The sequence below is a fragment of the Magnolia sinica genome, chromosome 19 (assembly GCF_029962835.1).
Source record: "Magnolia sinica isolate HGM2019 chromosome 19, MsV1, whole genome shotgun sequence".
Taxonomy (NCBI): domain Eukaryota; kingdom Viridiplantae; phylum Streptophyta; class Magnoliopsida; order Magnoliales; family Magnoliaceae; genus Magnolia; species Magnolia sinica.
Window position 1 is genome coordinate 66,184,218 of NC_080591.1, and position 26,593 is coordinate 66,210,810.

General features: G+C 38.7%; 1 protein-coding gene across 7 annotated transcripts in view; it reads left to right on the forward strand.

Moving 5' to 3' along the window:
• LOC131234800 (serine/threonine-protein kinase STY46-like) overlaps positions 1–22,668 on the forward strand; it is a 57,000-nt gene extending 34,332 nt beyond the window's left edge. For 4 of the 7 annotated variants that reach the window (XM_058231766.1, XM_058231768.1, XM_058231764.1 and 1 more), the window contains 6 exons: positions 5,434–5,507; positions 14,935–15,110; positions 20,172–20,267; positions 20,797–20,877; positions 20,982–21,032; positions 22,078–22,294. In XM_058231766.1, coding sequence (XP_058087749.1) covers positions 5,434–5,507; positions 14,935–15,110; positions 20,172–20,267; positions 20,797–20,877; positions 20,982–21,032; positions 22,078–22,236 — 637 coding nt within the window. In that variant the 3' untranslated portion in view covers positions 22,237–22,294. The other 3 variants (XM_058231763.1, XM_058231765.1, XM_058231767.1) reach the window with 3 other exon arrangements.
• The last annotated feature ends 3,925 nt before the right edge of the window (positions 22,669–26,593 follow it).

Below are 26,593 nucleotides of genomic sequence, written 5' to 3' on the forward strand. Positions count from 1 at the left end.
AAACTTCTTTGGCCCCTAAGGATTTGTTAACGGTAAATGTTCAATTTGCACCGTTTTCTATGGTGTGGTCCACTTGAGCTTTGGATATGCTTCATTTTTAGGCTAAAACCATAAAATTATCTGGTAAAATGGATGGATGGAGTGGATAAAATACATGAACTATAGCGGGCCCCACAAAGTTTACAAAGTACACTGCTCACTACACGATCCTCTTCCCACCACACTCGAATACAGGCGGTGACGGATGCAGATTTCCTGCAATGTTCCTGCGCTCGAAACCTAGGTGGGGCCCATTGTGATGTTTGTAAGAAATCCACCCTGTCCATCCGTTTTTTGAGCTCATTTTAGAACTTGAGAGCAAAAGTGAGTAGAATCCAAGACTAAAGTGGGCCGCACTAAAGGAAAAGGTGGGTAGGGAAATTCCTATCATTGAAACCTCCCTGGGGTCAATAGTGATGTTTACATGCCATCCGTACTGTTCATAACGCCATTCCTATTGGGATGAATTGAAAATACAAATATTAGTCTGATTCAAAACCTCTGTGGCCCCACGAATATTTCAAGTGTTAACGTTCAATCCTCACGTTTTTGGCGCACTCGAGTATCAGATCTTGCTCATTTTTGACCCCATGTCCTAAAATAATCTCACAAAATAGATGGACGGAGTGGATTCCTCGCAAACATCATAGTAGGCCCCACCTAAGATTTCAATAGTAGGGACTTCCTTCGAAAGGCTTTAACAGGAAATCCGCGTCCGGCACTGACGCTGCTCAAGCTTGAGTTGTACGAACGTTTCAATGTTACATGGCCCCACAATAATGTATTTATTATATCTACACCGTTCATGCATTTGGAGAAATCATTTTAGATCATGAAATAAAAAATGAGTCATATCGAAAGCTCAAGTGGACCACACCACAAATAACAATGGGGATTGATTCTCACCGTTAAAACATTCGTAGGGCCCACCATAACGTTTATTTTCCATCCAATCTGTTACTTTGGTCACACAGACCTAGATGAAGAGGAAAAATAAATATCATATTGATCCAAAACTTCTATGATCCCCAAAAGGGTTTCAATGGTAGACGTTCAATCTCCCATTGCTGTTTGCAGTGTGGTCCACTTGATATTTGGATCTGTCTTATTTTTCGGCTCAAGCCTTACGAAGAGCTCGCCAAATGGAAGAACGGTCTGGATATAACACATACCTCATGGTGGGACCCACAAAACTTTGTGACGTGAACACACCAGCTCAGTCGTGTGCGGTACGGTACCCCATTTCCTTAAAAAGGGCTCGAGCACTCCTTTTTTTAAAGCAGAGAACCCTAAAATTTCTCCCATATCTCAAGTATCGGCGAGGATTTCGACAGATTTCTCTTCAAAATCGGAGATTTTATCTGTAGTAACCTACGAACGACGCTTCGATTCGAATGACCCACCAAATGGAAGCTTCCGATATTGGTGATCTCTTCTATAGGTACTGAAATCCATCAACTGTTTTTTTTTTTTTTCCTGATTTTTTCGGATAATGACGCTATCTTGAACGATATTTGGCCTTAAAAAAAAAAAAACTTTTCGGTCTCTTTCGAAGGATATCATATCGCTGGACTGCGATACCGATAATATCGGCCGATATATTGGCCGATAGTATCGATATTTCGAACACTGACCATAACCCATATCATATCCTGTATTTTGGACAATGGAGAGTCATGCATGCTCCCATATCCATTTATGTATATGTATATCATATCTATTTCCTGGTTCCAGGGTTCTATGGTTTAACGATGAAATACTATTCCCCATATTGGTGCAAGAAGATTTCGCTTTTCTTTCTTCCCAGGGACCTATGGGCTTAGGTATTTGCAACATGAGCTCTTAACCATAATCTTATCTTTTCTCCCAACAGTTTGGGGATGGCTTTTAACTGGTATGTTGGTGAAAAGTTTGACCATCTGTTACCAATGAGATATTATCTCCCTTCCAGTTTTACTCGAGCTCTTGTAATCACCTATGGCAGAGACTCATCTTGACATCACTCATAGCAGGTAAGCACATGCACTAAGTTGGAACTGAGGTACACAAATATCCCTCCATCGAATTGAAAGTTGATTGGACATGCTGAAGTAGTTGGCTGCATGAATTAGTAGGGATCTTACCTATACATTTTACCAGACACTACACACATGCCAACACAATCATGTCCACCACTGCACTTGAGCCTACCTACTGCCACTGTTCGAAATATTGGTATCGCATTATGTATCGCACCCTTGGGATATGGATACATATCTGTTATTGCTTGGGATATATCGGTTCTATCGCACAATGTATCACTGTTGTTGGAAACATGGGGAAACATTGGGAAATTGGTCGAATTTTTCAATGAAACTTTAGTGATTGTTAAAAAAGACATCAACACACACTTATAAATCAAAGCATTACGAAAAACAAGTGCACACAATATGTTTTCTTTGTATGGGGTCCCAATCTATGCGCTGTCTAAGTGAGTCGATGCAAGTATATTCAAAGTCTATTCATATAATTTATAGATGTAAGAAGATGTGTGGAAACACAAGCAACACATTCAAAAGCAAAAGAAGAATCACTAGATCAGGTTACATACATGTTTGATTTTTATGTTTGGATATAGATTACAACCTATTTGCGAGAAATTGGGAAAATTTTGATTTTTTAATATTTCTACAACTTGGCCCATCTCCTCCAAATCTTGAAATTGAAGCTCCCAATCTATGATTTTTCATGGATTTGTAACAATTTGACACTAATTTAATATGATTTATAGAAAAAAAGATCGAAAATAAAAAATGCTCAATGGATTGAGCATGTGGGATATATCCCACTGCTTGTGCGTTTCATATCACATAGGTGGGATACAAGATATATCATGGGATATATCGACCGATATTGTCGATGCTTAAAACACTGCCTACTGCTAGTTACTGGAGAAGTCAAATTATCAAAAAATTAAGATCTCTAGCATCCGATGTTGGAATTGCAGGATCCTTCTGATCAGGTGCCGTTTCCTCTCAGAATCCCGCTTCGGACTCCTGCCCCTGCTCCCGCTTCCTGTCCATTTATACTTGTTTACGTTTTGAAACAGATGCTTCCTTGCTCTCACACTTGAATCTGTTGCCGCTTTGCTTCACACTTCATACAAGTATATGCCAGACAAGCTTGCTAGGCATGGACAACCTAAGCTCTTCTGATGCTGATAAATTAATGGAGCATTTCAAGCCGATACCGGCCCGTTACGGGGTGTAACGGCCGTAACGGGCCTGTAACGGTAACTTTTTTTTCTTTCATTTTTAGCTCATTTTTTGCTGTTTTTTTGAAACCTCTTGCTTCCAAACTGTTTTTCACTCCTTCTACTACTAATTTCGACCAACCTTAGCTAGGTATTTGAGATAAAAACACATTATATTACAGATTTTTTTGAATCAAAGCTCGGTGGGCCATTTTTCAGAAATTCGTCAAAAATAGGTATTTATACTTTTTTTAATATGTTTTGCTGTTTTAATCATGTCATATGATGTGTTAATCATAGTAGAACATGTTAATGTACATTTTACAGATTTGGGGTGCCATTTAATAATTTTTTAATATTTTTTTCTATTTACGCATGAATTTTGGCCCCTTTTTTTAAAATTCGAAAAATCAAATTTTAATGGTTGTTTTGCTGTTTTAATCATGCCATTTGATGTGTCAATCATAGTAGAACATGTTAATGTGCATTTTACAGATTTGGGGTGCCATTTTATATTTTTTTAATATTTTTTTCTATTTACGCATTTATTTTGGCCCTTTTTTTGAAAATTCAAAAAATCATTTTTTAATGATTCTTTTGCTGTTTTAATGACGTCATATGATGTGTTAATCATTCATAGTAGAACATGTTAATGTGCATTTTACAGATTTGGGGTGCCATTTTATATATTTTTTATATTTTTTTCTATTTACGCATTTATTTTGGCCCTTTTTTTGAAAATTCGAAAAATCATTTTTTAATGATTCTTTTGTTGTTTTAATGATGCCATATGATGTGTTAATCATAGTAGAACATGTTAATGTGCATTTTACATATTTGGGGTGCCATTTTATATTTTTTTAATATTTTTTTCTATTTACGCATTTATTTCGGCCCTTTTTTTGAAAATTCGAAAAATCATTTTTTAATGATTCTTTTGCTGTTTTAATGATGTCATATGATGTGTTAATCATAGTAGAACATGTTAATGTGCATTTTACATATTTGGGGTGCCATTTTATATTTTTTAATATTTTTTTTTTCTATTTACTCATGAATTTTGCCCGTTTTTTGAAAATTCAAAAAATCATTTTTAATGATTCTTTTGCTGTTTTAATGATGTCATATGATGTGTTAATCATAGTAGAACATGTTAATGTGCATTTTACATATTTGGGGTGCCATTTTATATTTTTTTTATATATTTTTTTCTATTTACGCATGAATTTTGGCCCTCAAAAATAATTGCAAACACCTAAATGTAAGATATTTTCATATTACATTCATTCTAATATATCTATCATTGATAGTAGATAGTTAGAAAATTAAATATATGAATTTTGTAGTCAAATTCAGGTTATTTGGTTCATAAATTCATCAGACAGTCCGATACAACTTCTCACCAAAGAGTGGACCGTTACACCACCATAAACATGTTCCAATTTATAAATGAATGCATATTTGGAATGCTTAGAATATTCCGGATTTAATCCATATTTTTTCATATTTTTTGGCAAAAAAAAAATTTGCGCCGTTACGCCCTCGTATCGCCGTTACGCCCCCGTATCCGTATCGGTTTTGGAGGGCACCGTTACGCCAACCGATACCGATACGGGATACCTTGGTTGCCGCTTTGCTTCACACTTCATACAAGTATATGCCAGACAAGCTTGCTAGGCATGGACAACCTAAGCTCTTCTGATGCTGATAAATTAATGGAGCATTTCAAGCCAACTGCTAACATTTTCTATTCTATAGTGGATATAATTAAGGTGCATGATTAATTTTTGTTGCTATTTTCTTCTTTATTCTTACCTTTGAATAATATTTTTGAATGTCTTTTTACCAGTTTAGGTTATGTGAACTTTAGGAAGCAATTTAAATTTGTTAACCTACAATGTAATGTACTTGTCAAAAAAGACAACTTATATTATGTAAACTGTCGATCTTTTACTGATTTCTGTATTTCAGATGATGAATTTCAAGAACTGAATGCTGAATATAGTTTGTTTCTGATACTTGTATATTTTCTTTCACTAGTGAATTTTAATATATGTCACAACTTAAATTGTTCTCTCTTTCAATTTTCAATGAGATATAAATATAGTAGGCCTCAACTAGTTTGTCAGATCCTGGAAACTTAAATTTATGTTGGTATGCAGGGAAGTTCAACACAAGAATGTTGTTCGATTTATTGGTGCGTGTACAAAGCTTCCAGAGCTGTGTATAGTAACAGGTTTGCTCTTAGAATATGTTATGTTAGTTTAATTTTGGCTTTTATGTTCAAAATTTTGGTTTCTTTTAGGCATGCAAATTCCATTTACCGACAATGTTACATGAGCATGCAAATTCCAATCTTTGGACAGAATACAACATGGTGTACTTAAAGAGGTTACTTGGTCAGATTTGAGGAGGGAAGGGGTCCCTCAGAGATACATCAACATTATGCATGAGGGTGCAATTACAAGTGGGGGGGCTTCTAGGGCCTGTCTGGTTAACTAAATGCAGCTGTAAATACAGCTAAGTGGGCAATGATGATGGTATATGGTTGTTCAGGTACTGCAGCAATTTCTCGGTCATTGTCAGCCAAAATACACTGACAGAGCTGTCAGCGTAAGTTGTCGATGAAAATATAGTAAATCTCCCTGATGCAACCAAATGGCCACATGTGCCGATTGATCAAGATTTGAAGAAAATGCTCGCATCTCATGTGAGCACACTTCACACATGTATACAAGAAGAGGACCACCTTCCTTTTTTAGCCCATCATCACTTCCCATTTCTTTCAAATTTCTAGATTAGGAAATCTGCTCTTTCTTTCATATTTTTATTTTAGGCAGAGAATAATTTTAAATATATATATTTTTTATATCTAAGTATCTTTTTATTTTAGGCATTTTCTTAATTAGAATGCTTTGTTATTTACGTGCTTTCCTATTTTCATAGATTTTTAGATTCCATATCTTTTATTATAGATTACAAGGTTGATTATAAATATGACCTATGGCCTATGGAATAAGACAAGCTGAGTAATATTCTCTTTATGAAATTTCTTATACTCTACGGTAGTTGTGGAAAGGGGGGAAAAGTGATCTCTAGTCCAAGACTAGAGTACTGTTGAGCTTGCTCTCACAGTCTTGCATTTGTGATCTCTAGCATTTGGCTAGAGGATTGTTGGGTCTTTTTCTGCATTCTCTTTATTTTCTTATTCATTTATTTGCTTTCCCTTTCGGATTTGCATCAAATTGGTATCAAAGCAAGTTTTGCGCTTGGGGAAACTATAAGGTAAATTTTTTTTCATCTCAATCTAGCGTTTCATCTTTCCCCTTCATTCATCCGTCATCTTTCATATTCTTTTCTTTCCTCATTTTTCCCCATCTCAAAATCATCAAACCCTAATTCTAAAAAAGAAAAAAAACTCTTCCAATCCCACCACATCCTAATCCGATTCCAACATATCAATTCGTTGCCCTTCCTCTCTTTCCTTACCAAAAGAAAGAAAGAAAGAAGAAGAAGATATCATGGATAGGAAGATGTTCTCATGTGTCATACAATTATCCCTATTTGGACTCCCATGTGTTTCCATATCCATCACACTATTCTTATCCAAGTTACTTCGATGATCAAGATCGCCATTCATGTCACCTTGAGTCATATCCATTTTCATATGTGCCTTATGGTGATTGCTTTCAACACCCTTCCCCACATGTCGGTTATCCAAAAGCATCTTATCGCACGGAAATGTCAGTGACGCTTAAGAATATTCAAAAGATGCGGAAGGAGAACTTACAGGAGGTCAAGAAGGAGATTAAAGCATTCAAGGAAGATATTGCAAATGAATTCAAGGAATTCAAGGAGTTTGTGAGAGCTTGCTGTAAGCCCTTGATTGAACAGGAAAAGCTTTATGGGCTTCAATCTGTTTTATCTGACATTCCATGGAATGGCGTGGTTATAGATAGTGTGGCAACCCAAAAGGAATCCTCGTTTGGATTGGTTGATGGACCAGTGGTTATATCGGAGGAAATTCAAGTAAAACCAAAAGATCAGTTGACGAATGATCCAATTGAAGAGACAAAAGGTTTAACAGATATGGGCAATCTGATGGTCAAAGATATGGATAATGCTACAATCATAACAACAAACTCCATAGAGGTCACAATAGTACCATCTCAATATCAACTAAGGTATGCAAATCGAAAGACAACTGTGACCAAGGGGCCACAATCGATGCCTAGAACTCGGAAGACCAACAAGAAGCCAAAGAAAAGATTGTTCGTGTTTCAACACCATATTATGCTCCAACTACCCGTTACGCGTGTAGGTCTCCACCATCAACTACTAGCAAAGCCGAAGAAGACGAGCTACAAACGAGGATTTTCGCAGGAGATTATGAGTAGGTGTTCCGTAACGGTAACGGTGGCCGTAACGGCCACCACCGTTACCGTTATGATACGGGCCGAACGGCCGTTACAGCCCCCGTATCGGCCGTTACGGCCTTTTTTTTTTTTTTTTTGAAAAATGTTATTCCTGGACCGTTATGGACTGTTACGGGACCGTTGCGGGGCCATTATGGCGTGTTTTTCTATAACGGCCGTTTCGACCCCGTAACGCGTAATGGTTATGACCATTACCGTTACGTAACCGATTTGGAATACCATGATTATGACTACCAATTTAAACTCGAGGACGAGTTGTTTTCGAAGCTGGGTGAAATTGATGCAACCACATGGCCACTTGTGCCAATTGATCAAGATTCGAAGAAATGCTCGCATCTCATGCGAGCACACTTCGCATATGTATACAAGAAGAGGACCACCTTCCTTTTTTAGCCCATCATCACTTCCCATTTCTTTCAAATTTCTAGATTAGGAAATTTGTTCTTTCTTTCATATCTTTATTTTAGGCAGAGAATAATTTTAAATATTTTCTTATCTAAGTATCTTCTTATTTTAGGCATTTTCTTAATTAGAATGGTTTGTTATTTAGGTGCCTTCCTATTTTCATAGTTTTTTATATTCTATATCTTTTATTACTGATTATAAGGTTGATTATAAATAGGACCTATGGCCTATGGAATAAGACAAGCTGATTAATATTATCTTTATGAAATTTCTTATTCTCTACGGTAGTTGTTGAAAGGGGGGGAAAAGTGATCTCTAGTTCAAGACTAGAGGATTGTTGAGCTTTATATATATATATATATATATATATATATATATATATATATAGATTGTTGAGCTTGCTCATAGTCTCGCATTGGTGATCTCTAGCATTTGGCTAGAGGATTGTTGGGTCTTTTTTTGCAACCTCTTTATTTTCTTATTGATTTATTTGCTTTCCCTTTCGGGTTTGCATCACTCCCTCTGAAACGAGAGGACAATTCGTTGGTATTGGTGGTCTAGCGGACTTCAAATGATTTTGCAACCTCCTGAGCTTAACACTATATACAAGCATATCTCTCTCTCTCTCTCTCTCTCTCTCTCTCTCTCAGTGAGAAAGTCCCCGCCTCCTTCCTTCCTCCTCTATTGACCTCTACCATTTCGTCCACCATCCCCTTGCTGTCGTACTCTTCATCCTCACTGGCCTTAAACCTTCTACCTCCATTGAAAGGATGATGTGCATATGCAAATCAGGGCCCGTCCTTGTTTAATCCCCAGCACTGGCTCATTCCTCTAAGTGCTTTGGTTGCAAAGCTTTCATTGGACTTCGAATGTGTTGTGTAGTAGTTAGCCCAAACATGGGTACAATGTGCTGTTGGAAAGGCTCTGTTGCACCCGACCGTGATGTGGGGTTTCTTCCACTCCGTCCCTTCATTTTGCTAGCCATTTTAGGGTCCCCTTCCACCCAGAAAGTGTCGCAGATCCAAATTCGGAATGTGGTATTACAGGCTAGGAAAAGTGATCATTGGGCGCCCACCATTTGAAACATCCCTAGGGCCCTTTGTAATGTTTATTTGCCATCCGACTTGTTGATGAGGTGACACAGATCTGGATCAAAGGAAACGACAATTATCAGCCTGATCCTATTATTATGAACCCTTGAAGCAACTTTGATTGGTGAGTGTTCATTGACCACTGTGTCCTATGGTGTGGTCCACCTGAAGTTTTGATCATATTCATTTATTGTGTCGATGCAGTGAATTGAGATGATAAAGGATGGTCGGCATGGATTAACATCATTCATAATGGTGGGGCCCACAGTGGACTACCTCTACACAGTCCTGAAGTGGGGGCCATGCAATACACTATACAATTGAAGTCCGCTTTCATGGCCCATCCAAACAGTCAATCTGTAAATCTTTATATAGAGGGGTGCGGAGCACCATAAGGTATGGGCCCACAGGAAGAGATGTTGCAATGACTAAGCAAACCCTGTAGTAATCGTGTGATCTTATCCTGTCCAGTATTTACGGGCGGTAACCAAATGTTATAAAAAAAAGGGGTCAAAAGTACTCTGACAAGGGCTAACGGGTATTGTAATTTGTAATGATGACGGTCTTACATTACTAATGTATTTACCAAACCAAACAGGCTCTCACTATCATACTCATTTATTGCGTTGATGCAGTGAATTGAGATGATAAAGGATGGCTGGTGTGGATTGAAATTATTCATAATGGTGGGGCCCACGGTGGACTGCCTCTAGACACAGCCCTGAAGTGGGGGCCATGCAATACACCATGCAATTGAAGTCCGCTTTCATGGCCCACCCAAACAGTCAATCTGTAAATCTTTATATAGAGGCGTGCGGAGCACCATAAGGTATGGGCCCACAGGAAGAGATGTTGCGATGACTAAGAAAACCCTCTAGTAATCGCATCATCATATCCTGTCCAGTATTTATGGGCGGTAACCAAATGTTGTAAAAAAGGGTCAAAAGTACTCTGACTAGGGCCAATGGGTATTGTAATTTGTAATGATGACAATCTTACATTACTGAGGTATTTACCAAACCGAACAGGGCCCCTAGTGAGACATATGAGTTCTCTGTAGAAGTTGGTCTACACTGATTGTTGGCGTAAGTTTTAAAAATGTTGTCAATCTGTTGGACTTGGATCTCAGTTTTCCCATGTGCGAAATAATATCTTCTTTGAATACACTTTTTCCAAGATATGAATGATATTGGCCAAGCTATCTTGTGATATTTTCCCATGACCCTGCAACCCATGATCCAGAGTTCAGTCCTTCATTCGGAGGGTTTTCTTCCTTCTGTTTCTTGTCAAATAAACTAGACTGCTGGAAATTAATTCTACAACAAGGTAATCAATAAAGGTAATGGTGGCCATAACAGCCACCTTTGTTACTCTTACAGCACAGTTATGGTCCTCGTAACAGCCATTACAGCCATTTCCTAAACAATTGTAATGGCCCGTAATGTGTTACAGTTCCCACTGTTACTGTAACACAATGGCTGTTACAAAATTGTTTTTGGATACCCTGTTCCACAGTTCGTCATTGGATATTTTCTTCTCTATCTATGGTAGTTAAGCCGGAGTGATGAATCCACAATTGGTATCTACTCTCTCTCTCTCTCTCTCTTTAATTTCCTCAATTTGAGTTCAATCCTTCCCTTTGCTATGTCATAAGAAAAACAATTATGAGTAACTTCTTCGGAATTTTGAATGCAAAAAAAGGAATTTGTTACTTTGATATTTCCTTTCAGTACACCATATTCTCTTGGGGTGCATAGGACCATGAATATTGATTTAGAACTCCTTGATTAAAAAAGGGTTTCTCAACACTATATTCTCTTTGGTTATTTTCTTATTTCTTTTCTGAGTGAGGATGGGATTATAAGAACTAATAGAAGTAAACAGAAATGTAGGGAGATAAACCTGATTCTTGTAATAAAATCGAAAGAGCTACATCATTCTAGAGGAGAGTTTCAAATTTAAAGATCCCCTCATTTGCAAGGTATTGGCAATTCATTACTCTCCTCTTGAAATGGGCAAATGAAATGCTTGTCCTTGAAGCTGAATCATGTATTTTGTTAGCCATACCAAACAATCTCTAAGGTTGGGTAGCTCCCAAGTGCATTGATACTTAGGTATATTTTTGTTTCTTTAGTTTTTGTAGTATCGTGTGTTTTATTGCTTGAATGATGTGAACTCATTTTGATATATTTGCATCATCTATGGCTGACACTTCATGGTTTTTTCCTAAACGATGGAGAAACTTTTCTGCATTGCTTTTTTTAATTAATTAATTAATTAATTATTTTTATTTTTAAATGAGTTCTAAGTTTGTAGTTGTGTCTTTTAACATTTTTAGTTTCAATGAAGAATTTCACCATTTCCCTAAAGTTGCCCGAAGTTCATCTCAAACTGTGAAACTTCTACTCGAGATATGTGATATTTCCTAATATATCCTGTGATATTTCCCATTCTCGGAGTTGCGATATCATGTGCAATATTGATACACAACACATTAATTGGCATAAGATTGTACCTTTTGAACTTGCTATAGATGAATTAACTGTCAGTATTTAGGTAGAGATCATTGGTGTATGTTATTTGTGGATGTTGTGTTGCTGGTGACTAGAGTACAGAAGGGGCAAAAGCTCATTTGGAGGAAAGCTCTTAAGTTTAGTAAAAATTAACCAAAGCAAGACAGGGTATCTGAGTGAAGCTCTAGCATGAGGCAATGCTTTACTTAAAATTGATGGCCAGGCGACTCTTTACCTAGGTTATGTAATCCAAAGGATGGAGAGATTTAAGGGATATTTCCCATGGGATTGGAGTTGGGTGGATCAAGTGGAGATGTGCCCTTGTAAGAACGTTGCATGCCAATGAAACTCAAGAGAACATTTCTAAAGTAGCTATTGAGTGGCTATGCTTTATGGGACATGGTGTTGGGCGTCAGGAAATAGTGCAATGTACTCTTTTGTTGTGGGATAATATGTACTATGGGTATATTCTTGTAATTACCATCTACAATAAGGGTATTGTTGTAATCTATAATTCTAGGAGCTTCCTTGGTAGTAGATCTTTTAGATATGCTTGGGAAGATCTCTCAGATATCTATCTAAAATTCGAGAAGATTTGTAGCATCTCCCTAGATAAACTTGAGAAAGCAATAAATACTATACCTTTATATTCATTGTCGTCATACTTGAGAAAGCAATAAATACTATACCTTTGTATTCATTCTCATCATTCGATAGAGAAACAATGTCTATGCTTTAAGGTTCTTTTTTTGGTTTCAAAGAGCCAGGTTAGTTCATCGTCATCTTCTCTCAAACCCTTTTTCCTCCTCTTCCCCTTTTCCCTTTTCTTTTGTTCTTTCTTGGTGCCTCCCTAACCAAACGTCTCTGTGTCCGTCTCTGTCTCTGTTTCTGTATGCCTCTTGTAATCTCTCTCTCTCTCTCTCTCTCACTCTCTCTCTCCTGTCTTCTCTCTTTGTATGCCTATTGTAATTTGTATATGTAGTCACCAACATCATCTAAGCCTTATCCCAACTAATTGGGGTTGGCTGCTGTTAGAGAGAGAATTCTTGCAATATAATTCTAGAAGCTTCCTATGTAGTAAATCTTTAGCTAGAGCTTGAGAGTATCTCTGGGATTTCTCTAGACAACCTTGAGAATGTTTCTAGAATTTCTCTAGATATACTTGAAAAGCCTATGAATATTGAATACTATACCTTCATATTCATATTCATTCTTATCAGTCGGTACTAGCAGGGAAAACAGTTATGCTTCAAGGTTCTTTTCACTGGGCAATTAGGAGGCAGAGTGTGTAGAGATGAGCATTTTAGAGATGTGGATGTTGAGATTGATGTATGGAAAAGAAGAAGAAGAAGAAAAGAATCAAGAATGAGTCATGTGAAGCAACCGCAGAGTAACCCCATTGGGTTATATAAATGATGGAGAGCTGATTGAGATGGTTTCTACATATTCCATGAAGAAAAGAGATGGCCTGATAAGGAGGGGAACTTTGATTCAGGTTGAAGGGATAGAAAGGAGGATGGGAGGAGATCTAAAATGAATTAGATCAAGGTGATGAGAAGGGACGTCAAGGCTTGGATAATTACAAGTAGGGCCTTGGATAAGATTGATTGGTGAAACAGGATTTGTAAAGGTGACCCCATATAACTGGAACAAGGCTATGATGGTGGTAGTAACACCTTATCAAGTTCCTCACCTAAGTATGGTTGTAGATGAAGTTGGTGATCACCTTTGATGGCATAACTGCTATGACTCATTCATCTTTCCAATTTCCTCTAGCATGAGCTCAATGGAATGTGCCGTGCAGGGAGTCCAGAGGAGGTTTTTCCTTGTTTCCATAAACTTTATATCAGTTGACTTAATATCTTGCTTTATATATAGATGCCATCTTTGACATGTCTAGATGACTATGGAACCCTGTCCTTGTGACAAGTGTGCCATAAAATATGCAAATAAATTCATAGCATCATAGATCTGAGGTGATATCTATGTGAAAATCATGTCACTACCATAATATGTTAAAGCAAATTTAAATACGTGAAAAACTAGAAAAAAGACTAAACCATTTTTGTAAATTAAATATTTTTTATTAAAAATATTTTAAATATCATTGATCCATGGTCTTGAAGCTCAAATCCGTGGATGTAGGGGTGGTTTTGAGTTAAAAACCACCAATTTACAAAAAAAAAAGGATAAAAAGAAGAAAAGAAATGACATTTTACTTCAGATTTGACAAACACAAAAATAGTTTCTCCTCAAAAATTTTGGACTGTAAATCCAAAGATTTGGAAGTGTTTTTCTTGCAATGAATGGCAAGTCCCCTTAGTATTGTTTTCTCTTCTCCTAAGCTTTGGAATGAAGAAAAAACAGCTGAAAATGGGTGAAAACCGAAACATGTATTTATATGCGCCATACTGCATGCTTATCTTGACTTGTTCTGTATTTGGTTGACTCGTCCCTATATGGACCAATGAGTCAGACCAAGTTGAGGCCAAGTCTCCTGATTTTGCTGTCCAGGTTCTTAACTGGGACCAGTTCCCAAACTGATTGGACCGAGTCATATCAGATGATATTTAAAACCATGTGATGGCTTCCCTTCCCCTCTCTTCCCCAATTTGCTCCTGAGTCACTGGATGATACTGAAAACCATGCAATTGTTTCCTCTCCCATTTCCAACGATTTGCAAGTAATCCCTTCTCCACGTTCTTTTCTAATTTAACATAAACACTCAATTTAATTGTGGTACATTTTCTGACCCTAGATGTACTTTAAAGTTCCATGGCTTTAGTGCAACACAAGTGCTCAATGGAAAGCATTGTTTGCTTCAACATTGAGGTCATGGGTTGCTTACCTGTTGAAAAGAAAGAAACAATAGAAATTGTAGGTTGACCAAGTTTGAATATGGGCTTACGGAAATTTTTTGAATTATTTAAAGAAGCATCTGGTTTTCTTTGCTTATCTCTTACTTGTTAAATAAGTTGGAAGAAATTCAGATACACACTTCTGATTTCATCTTTGTTAGAAGCTTGTGTAGAGCCTTTTGTTTTTGGATATCATTTCTGATCTCATGCTTTCTGCAGCATTGTAAATGATATGTCGTTAAGCAGACAAATCTCTATTATGTGCTTACTTTCATTTATCATCGAAATTGGATTTTTTTAATTGCTTTGCATATCCCTCTTCTATGCAGTTACATAAGGTGGTTATTTATTTGCTTGCAGAGTATATGGCTGGAGGAAGTCTGTATGATTTTCTGCATAAACATCATAATGTCTTGGAGCTATCTATGTTGCTGAAGTTTGCAATTGATGTATGCAAAGGGATGGAGTATTTGCACCTAAAAAACATAATTCACAGGGATTTGAAAACTGCCAACCTGCTGATGGACACTGATCGTGTATGTGACATTTTGTGATTGCTGACTGTGTTGGTTTGTAGCATTCTCTGCTGCTTGCTATTTGCATTTCTTTAGTGGCTATGGTTTCATGAAAAGTTGTTTTATTATTTTATTTTATTTTTTAATTAAAATTTGTTACTTGTGAAAGTCAAACATATTTTGAACGATGATAAACATTTTTTTCCATGTAAGTGTGAGATTAGAGATCGTTGTAAACCAATGCTTCAAAAGGATTTGATTTTGACAAACTGCAGATGACTATAGTTACTCAAAAGCAGTAATCTACACATAGGAAGAGTACTAGGTTTAATTTCAAATGCAACTTTTCCACTCATGCATGCACACAACAGTGTGGCGGGATGCTTTAATATGACATACGATTTCCTAGTGTTAGAGTCTGAGCCCGAAATTTTCTTCTTTCATCTGGTGGGGAGACACATTGAAATGAGGCCTTGAAGAGGATGCTGGCCTAACCTTTAGCTGAGACACCACGATAAGAAAAGAGACAAGCTAACACATAAATCTCTCGAGTCCGTAAGAGGTTACCTCTTTATTGACTGAGATGTCAAAGGATCAAAGCTTCATTTACGTGGATAGGATCACATCACACATCATTTTCTACAAAAACTGACCTAGGAGGCTAAAACTAAATTATGATTAGCGAAACAATATTTGTAAACCCGACCCATCTGGCTGGAACAAGGCTTTTATTATTATTATTATTTTGAAAGACAATGCAATTTTATTAAGGCCAAATCGCACAAAGAAAAACAACAAGAAACAAAACCAAAAACACCCTTGGAAAAAGAATCTGGACACCCAATTTCTAATATACAACTTAACCTGACTAATAATCCTAGAAATAGTGCTAGATTTGTTGCGAAAGCAGCAATTATTCCTTTCGCCCCAAATGGGGCAAAAAATAGCAGGCAAAGAGGTCCTCCATCTGGCCCTACCCTTTCTACCAACACCACCAGCATGCCAACATCTGAGAAGACCTTTGATGTTGCATGGCATAATCCAACAAACATTAAAGGAAGACAAAGAGGCCGACCAAACAGCTGAAGCTAATGGACAGTGAATAAACAAGTGGTCAATGGACTCTGCATCTCTGAATCATAGAAGACTGATGTTTGGGAGTGCTATAGCTCTTTTGGAGGTTATCTATGATAAGGAACCTGTTCTTGCATATGAGCTGAACAATAGCAGAGTGAGATATTTTCCTATTTCGGATGTGAAAAATCTTGCAGAGTGAGATACATTGAAATGAGGCCTTGAAGAGGATGATGGCCTAACCTAGCTGAGACACCATGATAAGAGAAGAGATGAGCTAACACAAATCTCTCAAGGCAGCAAGATGCTATGTTTGTATTAATTGAGATTTTAAAGGATCAAAGCCTCATTTTTGTAGATAGGATCACGGTTCATTTTCTACAAAAACTGACGCAGGAGGCTAGGACTAAGGAATGATTGGTGAAACAATATCCGTAAACCCAACCCATCTGGCTGGGAAAAGGCTATTTTTTTTTTTTTTTGAAAGATAGTGCGATTTTATTAAGGCCAAAAGGCACAAAGAAAAACATCAAGCAAACAAAGAAAACAAAAAGAAATAAAACCAAAAACAACCTTAGAGCTCAGGGCACCCAATCCTAATATACAACCTAACCCGATTATAACCTTAAGAAATAGAGCAAGATCTGTTGCAAAAGCAGTGATTATTACTTTTGTCTCAAATGGACCACAGGGTAGCAGGGAAAGAGGCCTTCTATTTGGCCCTACCCTTCTCACTAGGGTTGTACACAAGTTGAACCGAGTCAAGCTTGGCATAGCTTGACTCGGCTTGGCCACTAACTGACCACAGCTCAAACTTAGCTCGGCTAGGTTTGGTCAGCAGCTCCGGCCAGTTACAGCCGAGGTCGAGCCAAGATCGAGCCTCAGCGGCATTTTCTCAAACACATGGAGTACACCTTCAATTTCTCACAGAATGTAAAGCAGCAGGATTAGTTTACAGGTATTTCATCAAACACTCTGCAAACAACATAAAAATCAAGATACAAGGGTATTTGTTTCATATCCATACTTTTCTCGCCTTCGTTGAGTTATTTCATCAAACACTTGCTGAGCAACATCAATATCAAAATAACCAACCAAGTCACCGAATTGGTTCAATTCGAGTTGGGGTTCGATCCGAGTCGAGTCAAGCTCGAACTCGGCTTGAACTCAGTTTCAAACCGAGTTGAACCGAGCGAGCTAACTCGGTTCATGTACACCCCTACTTCTTGCTGACACTACCAGCATGCCAACATCCGTAAAGACCTTCGTTGTTGCACGGCATAACCCAACTGACACTAAAGGAAGACAGAGAGGCCGACCAAACAGCTGAAGCAAATGGACAGTGAATAAACAAGTGGTTGATGGATTCTGTATCTCTGAAGCAGAGAAGGCTGATGTTTGGGAATGCCATAGCTCCTTTTCGGAGGTTATTGATGGTAAGGACCCTGTTCCTGCCAAGCAAAAGCAACAACTTTGGGAGGCATGCTGTAGGAACAAACAACACTGGTGTGAGAAGAACTAGAAGGCCCGTCCTTTGAGAGAAACAAATGGAAGGACATCATCAAAAAAGAGCCTGACTTATCCCTCAGCCACACCAGCGAGTCGCTAGCACCCAGAGAAGGATGGATCCCCTGCAAATGAGATAGAAGCTAAACTAGATCATCGATTTCAAAGTCATGAAGATTCCGACGGCACGGAGGAACCCACACATCCTTGTTACCGGAATGTGAGAAACAACAATTGATCGAGAAATAGAGCAAGAGGCAGGGCAGGAAAATCCTTGCACAGCGGGGGGACTCCCCACACCAGACATCATCCCAAAATCTGACCCTTGACACATCCCCAATTGAGAAACCCATCCTAGAGAACACCTTAGTAGCAATATGAGCGATAACTTTCCAGAGAAAGGACACCTTATACAGTGATAATTCATTAATCCACCAACCCATGGCTGAATAGGCATACTTACCTGCTATAATTGAACTCCACCAGCTATCCTCTTCGGCACACAACCTCCGCGCACCCATTTGCTGAAAAGGGCAGAATTAACCACACTAGGCATCATCCCAAAATCTGACCCTTGACCCATCCTCAATGGCGAAACCCATCCTAGAGAGCACTGTAGTTGCAGTACGAGCAATAGCTTTCCATAGAAAAGCGCCTTTTATATGGTGATGATTCATTAATCCGCCAACCCATGGCTGAATAGCCATATTTGCCTGCTATACTTGACCTCCACCAGCTGCCTTCTTCTGCACCCAACCTCCACACCCATTTCCCCAAGAGGGTAGAATTAACCACATCAAGCTGGCGGATACCCGCACCCCATTTGGCAAAGGGTCTACACACCTCCTTCCAACTCAACAAGTGAAATTTACCTTTTGATGCTCCCCCTTGCCAAAGGAAATCTCTTCGATGCTTATCAATCCGATCAAGGATAGATTTAGGACAGCAGAAAAGAGACATGAAGTAGACTGGGAGGATGGAGAGGGCTGCCTTGATCAGAGTAATCCTACCACCAAAAGATAGAAGGCGACTTTTCCATGGCGGCCACTTCCTTTTCGTTCTCTCAACCACCTTGTCCAAAAGGTTTTTGTTAGGCTTACCCAAACAGAGAGGCAGACCAAGATAGGAGGGTAGGGATCCAACTTGGCACCCAAAAATACCAGCCAAACGAACAAACTCTTCTTAGGCAACCGAATCCCAATGAGCTCACTTTTGGCCAAATTGACCTTAAGCCCCAAGACAACTTCAAAACAGTGAATGATTTTTTTTATATTATTTTATTTTAAAGATTGTTCACTATAGACACATCAAGTTCACAGAAAATCAGAGTATCATCAATGAACTGGAGATGGCTGATATGCTGGGGGACACATTCTCAACCACAAAGCTCCAAAGAGGCCAACAGCCTGGCCCTGACACATCCTGCTCAGAGCTTCAGAAACCACCAAAAAGCAAAATAAAAATAAAAATGAGAGCAGGGATCTCCCTGGCGCAGGCCTCTCCAAGCTTTAAAGAAGCCAAATGGAGATCTATTGATAACAACTGAAAATTTGGCTGAGGATACACATGCTTTAATCCAAGACCTCCACCCCAACCGGGCCAACATATAATCAAGAAAGGTCCAGTTGATGTGATCATATGCCTTTTGCAGATCCAGGTTACAAAGAACACCTTGCCTACCAGCTCTATGGCAGGAGTCAAGGCACTCGTGGGCAATAAGAGCGCTGTCGAGGATCTGCTTCCCTGCAACAAAGGCACTTTAGAATAGGGAAATAACCCTGAGGAGGACAGCCCTAAGCCTAAGACTAAGGATCTTTGCAATGATTTTATAGGCATTGCCAAAAAGGCCGATGGGCCTAAAATCCTTAAGGCGTTATGATGATGAGAAAAGCTACAGCGAACTGGTTAGGACGAAACCCACAAGAAATAACATAAGAAACTAACACAGACATAATAAAACTTGGGAAAATGGTGAGTTTGTATTCTCAACAATGAATCAATGATAACTGCCCTGATTGTCTTTTAGCTTTGCTACCACTCTGCAAAGGTGAACTGACGGCTGTCCGTGAAAAACCATTTAACCATTCAGATGGCGTCCCATAAAACACAGGTCTGCATTATATTAACAACAATGGGGAACATCTGGAAGCATTTAAGTGTTGCATATCTGCTATACTTTGTCGGGGAATGAGTTTGTAATTCCAGAAGTATCATTAGCATAGTTTTTTTTTTTTTATAAAAAAAAACCCGTTCTGAGATTTAGTATTTCAAGAAAACCAATGGCATCTAATCTAACTGTCAGTCCTTAGTGGGAACCAACGGCAAATTTTCTACAGTGTGGTCAAGGCAACTTGACAGTCAAGAATGTGGCGGGATTTATTAGTTTGGGATAAATGTTTGCAGGCTAAGCTTGATACTGACAATCATTATATAGTTAATCTGTTCTATTAAACAAGGCACTTCAAATTGGTCTAATAGATCTAATTTCAATTATTTATGAAGGTTGTAAAGGTGGCAGACTTTGGTGTTGCTCGCTTCGAAAGTCACGGGGGTGTAATGACAGCAGAGACTGGAACATACAGATGGATGGCACCTGAGGTGTTGCTCTCTCTCTCTCTCTCTCTCTCTCCCCCCCCACTCATTGAAATTAAAAATTGCTTTAATTTCCTGAGTGAGAGTTCCTGCTGGATACGGAGAAAGGGGGACATAAAATGTAGGACATGTAGCAGTTATTTAATCATACTGGCCCAACCACTGTTGCAACGTTAACATTTAATTTAGTGGTTTTTGGTAAACGTGCAAATCCAATACCATCCAATTCACCTCGAGATGATTAGAGCTGCCTTTAGATAATTTTTCCGTCTTGACATTTTGACCCTTCCTGTTTCATGAATCACAGCAGGTCATGGTCATTATTTAGTGGGGCAATGGTGGAAAAGTTGGAAATCACAGCCCCATAGTTTTTTCTAGTCCTTTTTATTTATTTATTTATTTATCTTTAAAACTTATCGTAGCTACCATTAGTGGTGCTTTTGTATTTCATTCCTTCTTTTTATCATGTTTCTAAATTGTTATATTCCTGTGCTTGTTTTCATTTCATTAATGAATTCTATTCATCTTGCACAAGGTTATAAATCATCAACCATATGATCAAAAAGCAGATGTATTCAGTTTTGCTATTGTACTGTGGGAGCTAGCAACAGCGAAGGTAGAACCCACACCCATTGTTAATTAACGACTCAGTGGTCAATTAACAAAGCCTGTGAATAATCTTTCTTTGATAAATGATGGAGCTACGATTTTATGTTGCAGATCCCTTATGATAACCTGACACCCTTACAAGCTGCCTTAGGAGTGAGACAGGTTTGTGATTTTGTCAAATGGATTATTTTATCCAGTTCCTATGTTTTAAAAAGAAAGAAAGAAAGAAAAGTTTAGTCACCTGAAAACTGTTGAAGGCTGTCAAGTCTTAATTGAATCTGGAATATCAAGAGTTGGAAGATAATTAATAGTTAAAAAACATTGTTGGTAATTCTTGGCGAAACCCAGACAAGTGGATGGACTCTTGATCAGTTTGAGTTTTTGTTTGAGTCGACTTGAAATCCAATTGAATTGATTTTTATTTTCTTTAATTTTTGTGAACTATTTTACCATAATAGGAACATACTGCATCACGAGATGGGCCTTTTCCGCATCTGACACATTGTCTTATGAGAATCTTGTATTATACTCTTTTCATAAAAATCAGATTTTCCATGCAATAGTTATCATCGCTGAAAATTTCTGGCTCGTCTCAAGTTTGCATTAGTAAGGACTTCTGAGAACATATGTACAGCACAAGCCATTTGCTGCATAACATGTAAGGAACTTTCTTTTTCAGGTCATGCACCTTTTGTCACATGATTCTGGGGCTTCGTTCCATTGGTCAGCCTAATTGGCACATATCTTCAAATATTATATCATCATAGGATAGGTGTAGCAATCCAAATCTGGATCTCACATGTGAGATACAGGTCATTCAGGGACCCACCATGTATGTGCCATGCCCCAAGATTCAGGCAGGTTTAGTAGTCAGCTGGGCTGCAGGTGTATGAAAACAATGGATGGTTGAGATAAATTGATGTGTAGTCCACATTCTCTGTACATGTGTCGCACATGATGACCCACGAGTGGCTGTATTGAGCATGACTGCATGAGCTTTACAATACAATGTTGTGAGATAAAAGCTAGACATTCCAAGTAGTTCCTCTTTTTTTTTTTACCCTTTCTTTCTATGACTGCACGAGCTTTACAACACAATGTTGTGAGATTAAAAGCTAAACATTCAAAGTAGTTCCTTTTTTTTCCTTCCTTTTTTGACGTTCCTACCTGCCATAAAGAAGGCTGATCTGGTGCATATGCTTTCTAGGGTCTGCGACCGGAACTTCCTGACAACATGCACCCCAAGCTGTTAGACTTGATGCAGAGATGTTGGGAGGGAACTCCTACTGATCGGCCATCCTTCTCGCAGATAACAGTGGAACTTGAAGAACTCCTGCAAGAGGTTCAGGTAAAATCCTTTTCCTAGATTTCACTTTACGCCCCACATTCATTCAAGTCTCCCTACATTTCGGCTTCCACTATTTTGGTAGGTAACTTGAGAGCAGCCAGACATACAGCTGATCTTCATATTGGCTTGTGCATTGTTTTATGCAACGGTTTCGGAACTATTACAAGTTGGTATTGCCGATGGAGTACCTGACGTGAGGCTTTTTGTTTTTTCTTTTCCTTTCCTTTTTTTTTTTCCCTGTCAGTTTTCCAAGTGCATCTGATGGCAAGGTTATAGAGGTGTACCAGTATGATTAGGCAAATTGATGGGTCTGTGTTCCCCAGTCTTTTAGTGAAATGGTGAAATGGGTATTAGACTGTCAGTAATTAGTCTCAGCTGCTGTTTTTTCTTTCCATAAACATCTACACCATACGTTACGTGGGCCTTTATGCGAAAACCTTTTTTCTAATATGATGAGCTTGTCCACATAAATATCAAACCAATGTATCGAGCACAAAATATTAGAATTTGCTTGATAGATTAAGGCTGCATTTCAAAGTAACCCCAGATGACATTCCAAAGGACGCACCCCAAAGGCAGTGATAGTGGAAAATGTTTTAAGGGTGTGTTTGGTTGCACGGAGTATCATGAAATTTTGCGATTAATCCGTCTAATTTGGTGCAGAAATTCATGATATTTCATGAAATTTTTGGTGCAGCCAAACACTCCTTGAAATATACCTTAGAATTTCTCTGTGCCAAAAAATCGATAAATGATGGTTAGCATTGTGTAAGGGGTAGACCCCAGTGGTACCAGCCTCCTGTGGTGGCGCTGGGAGATGTGGGGTGCATGGTGTGTTTGGAACATCCAACCTTTCCATTAGATGCTTGAACTCATGTTACATGTAGTTCCTGAAAATCAGATCGATCCAAAAGTCAGGTGGGCGGCAGCACATGGAATAAGTTGGGAGGGAATGTCTACCCTTGGTTTGCACTGCAGCTCACCTGATTGCAAACCAGGCTCATTTTTGATCTGACCCTTAGTGCAAGCCAATGAAGGGTCGGAATGGTTGGGATTCCATATAAACGGCACGAGGGAACCCTCATTGAATCAAGGACTCAAGGGTGGGCGTCTCCTCTCAACCTTATTTCTAATATGATGAGCTTGTCCACATAAACCTTATTTCTAACATGCACTGCTACATGATGGACGGGTTGGATATCATGCATGCATATCACATGGGTCCTATATCAGCACTGTACCACCAGAGCGTGCCCCCTGTGTTTGTTGAAGAACTAGGAGCTGTTTGGTAGCAAGAAATGTTGGAGCCTGGTTTCCTTTGTCCAGGTTTATTGCTCCTTTGTGGCAAATTCATCCAGCTTTTGTTGAGAGAAATTGGATCTCTCTTCTCAACAAACGCTGAATGCGTTGCCATCAATGGTTGGGTTGCCCCATTTTTCGACTGTTACAAGGGTCTTCATTTGTCTCTACAATCCCCGTAGACCTGGATAGGCGTTTCTCTCCTCTCTTTCACCTCTTTTGACTATACAAAACTTCTTTTACACACTGAAGCTATGTGGGGCCACCATGTTGTACGCTTAAAAATCAACTTAGTCAATCAGCTGGAACCCTTGTATTTACCCTACAATCATCAAATCAGACTCGGAAGTAAAAAAATCAGATGGTCCAAACCAAAGGGTGGTTGGCATCTGTCTCCATTGTTCGGTGTGGTGTGGCCCACCAAAATTGTGGATCTGACTGGTTTTTTTTTTTTCCCGGATGATCTTACATCGAGTAGATCACCTAATGGACGCAGTGGATTTATATACGTGCAGCATCCCCGGTGCCAAAAAGGCAAAAACAACTGCTGTACCAGGGATGGAGACCAGATCATCTGCCACATCTTTTGGGGCAGCGTGTAAAAAAACATGCTTTTGGGGCCTACCATGTTTATGTAGAATTCGCTCCGTCCATCAGGTTCTATACTCAATTCTAGGACTTGGGGCAAAGAAACAGTGAGATTTACTAGTGAGGTAGCCCATGCCAAAGCCAACAATGGGGATGGATGCCGACCATTGGTTTGTGTGGGACATGTTACGGCCAGCTTTAGAAAATAAAATGCATGGAAACCAGAAAAGGTAGTTATGGAGCGTAGAGAGAAGATAGCAAGGATAGGAAGGATACTTCTGTCAGATGATGTAAATGCCATAGCACTCACGGACGAAGAATGTATGATTGAAAGCCAAGCCTAAAGGTTCATTATCCCAGTGACACGCGATAAGAAGATACATGCTATACATGCAAAATGACCGTACATGCAAAAAGAGTATGCCTAACCCAACATCACATTAAGGAGGTGGTATCCGAGACACATGGCCAAATTTAATTGGACATGCATAACTGTAGGCCACTAAGCTGTGCAGTAAGTATACAAGATAATGTAGTAGTTGAGAGGCCCAACTTCAAAACAGAAATGTAACAAGCCAAGGTTGTTAACCGATCATACCATTGATCCCATCAGCTAAGGGATCATACACAAAGCTACTGTCTAATTTAAGTCTATAAAAGCAGCAGAAAATAAAGAGCTTGGGGCCCTCGCCAATCCAATTCAACAGATCTCTTATTTAGCTCAACGGTGCTTGTCAAATCTTTCCATCTAACATGAACATCTATCTTATCTTAGCCTAGTTTAACCTTTCCACTTATGTCCCACATATCACCGTAATAAGTTGGATTTAATTTAGGTTATCTATGATTTTGTCATTGGACCCATAATCTCTTAGTCTTTACTCAGTAATTCTCTAGGACACAGCCTGTTGGCTACACTACGACCATCTTATAGCCCTCTAGATTTAGATAACCGTCTCACAATTATTCAAGTCTAGAGGATTGCTAACCATTCATAGCCGTGTCGCTTGCATAAGTTGTCGTCAGTAATATCTTTTGCTTTATTTATTTTTCTGCCAATTGTTTTGCATTCTCATTCAGATTAATAAAATCAATACTTGGTCTTATATTTCCTATTTTTTCTTTATGTGCTTACTTTGTTTGTGAATGCAACAAAGTTATTACTGTTGTGATAAACGTCATTGTCTTCAAGGTAAAAATAATTCACTTGAAGGGCTAGCCCTCCCCTTCATAAATTGTCTGATTCCTTATTAATCGGCAGCTAAGTAGTCAGGCCCATTTTCATAAACTTAGTCCTAATTTGGTTATTTTGGCGCTTGGGGATTGAGATTCCACGATTTGACCACCCATTTCTCCGATGATCTTTCTTCCCCCCTATAAACGCACTTGTGGAATGTCTGATAATTTGAACACAATAGTTAAAGCTGTGAATAGATGTTTGGTGGGGTGTGATTGTATCAAGGGGTGCTTGCCACATGTCACGCCTAAGATCGTTTATTTACACTGGCCCTTCCGGCAGGCTCTTAGCATGTGGGCTCTTTGCATTTAATCCTCACCATGAAGAAATATGATCTCTAATACCCTATAAGAAATGTATTATATGGTTAACCTAATGGGAGCTTCCCATGCGGTCGAGCTTAGTGGCCCCTCCATGATGTGTGTGCACCTAGTGGGCCATGGGCATAAAATCAGTCCAATTCATGACTTAGGTGGGCCACATCACAAACAAAAGTTAAGAGTGGATGCCCACCCATTGAAACCTTTGATTGTATATAGGGCTAACTGAGATGTGGTTCAGATATCTAGTCCATCCTGTGGAGGCAGTGAAGACTCCCACACGTCTCCTTTTGAGATACGATCTCTCTCTCTCTCTCTCTCTCTCTCTCTCTCTCTCTCTCTACCTCTTGTTTGTAAGTATGAACGTACATTTTTGTGAAGGCCTAGTACACCTTGTTTTTTTAATCACCGGATCTCTCTTATGGGTGTGGTATATATATGGAGAGCATTTAGTAGAGAGATGCATTTCATAGTATCTATCTTCGTGAGATTCCTTGTATGGGTGGGAGAGAGATAAGTTATGCATTTTTGTTTATCCTATTTATAGTAAAGAAGAAAGCTATGTGTTGCTGCTACATGTAGTAGGTATATTGTGAACCACGTAAATCCTTGTGCCACTTGTCTTTTGTTTTGGTTTGACATTTTTGGCTTTTGTTTGGCCCTTTTCTTTTATGCTTTGGTCTGCTTACATTGATCACGTGCAGGCATTTTTCTTCAACAATTGATATTAGAGCCATAGGTTGAGAAACCTTTTAGCATCAGATTAGTGTTGGCATTTGTTTCACAATCGTGTTTCAAATGGTTGGTTTGAGTTCTACTAGATTTGAGGTGCTAAAGTTCGATGGATTCAATTACATGTTGTGAAAATTGAAAATGAACACGATAATGGTGAATGAAGGATGTGCAATTGTGAATCAAGGAAAGAAAAGAA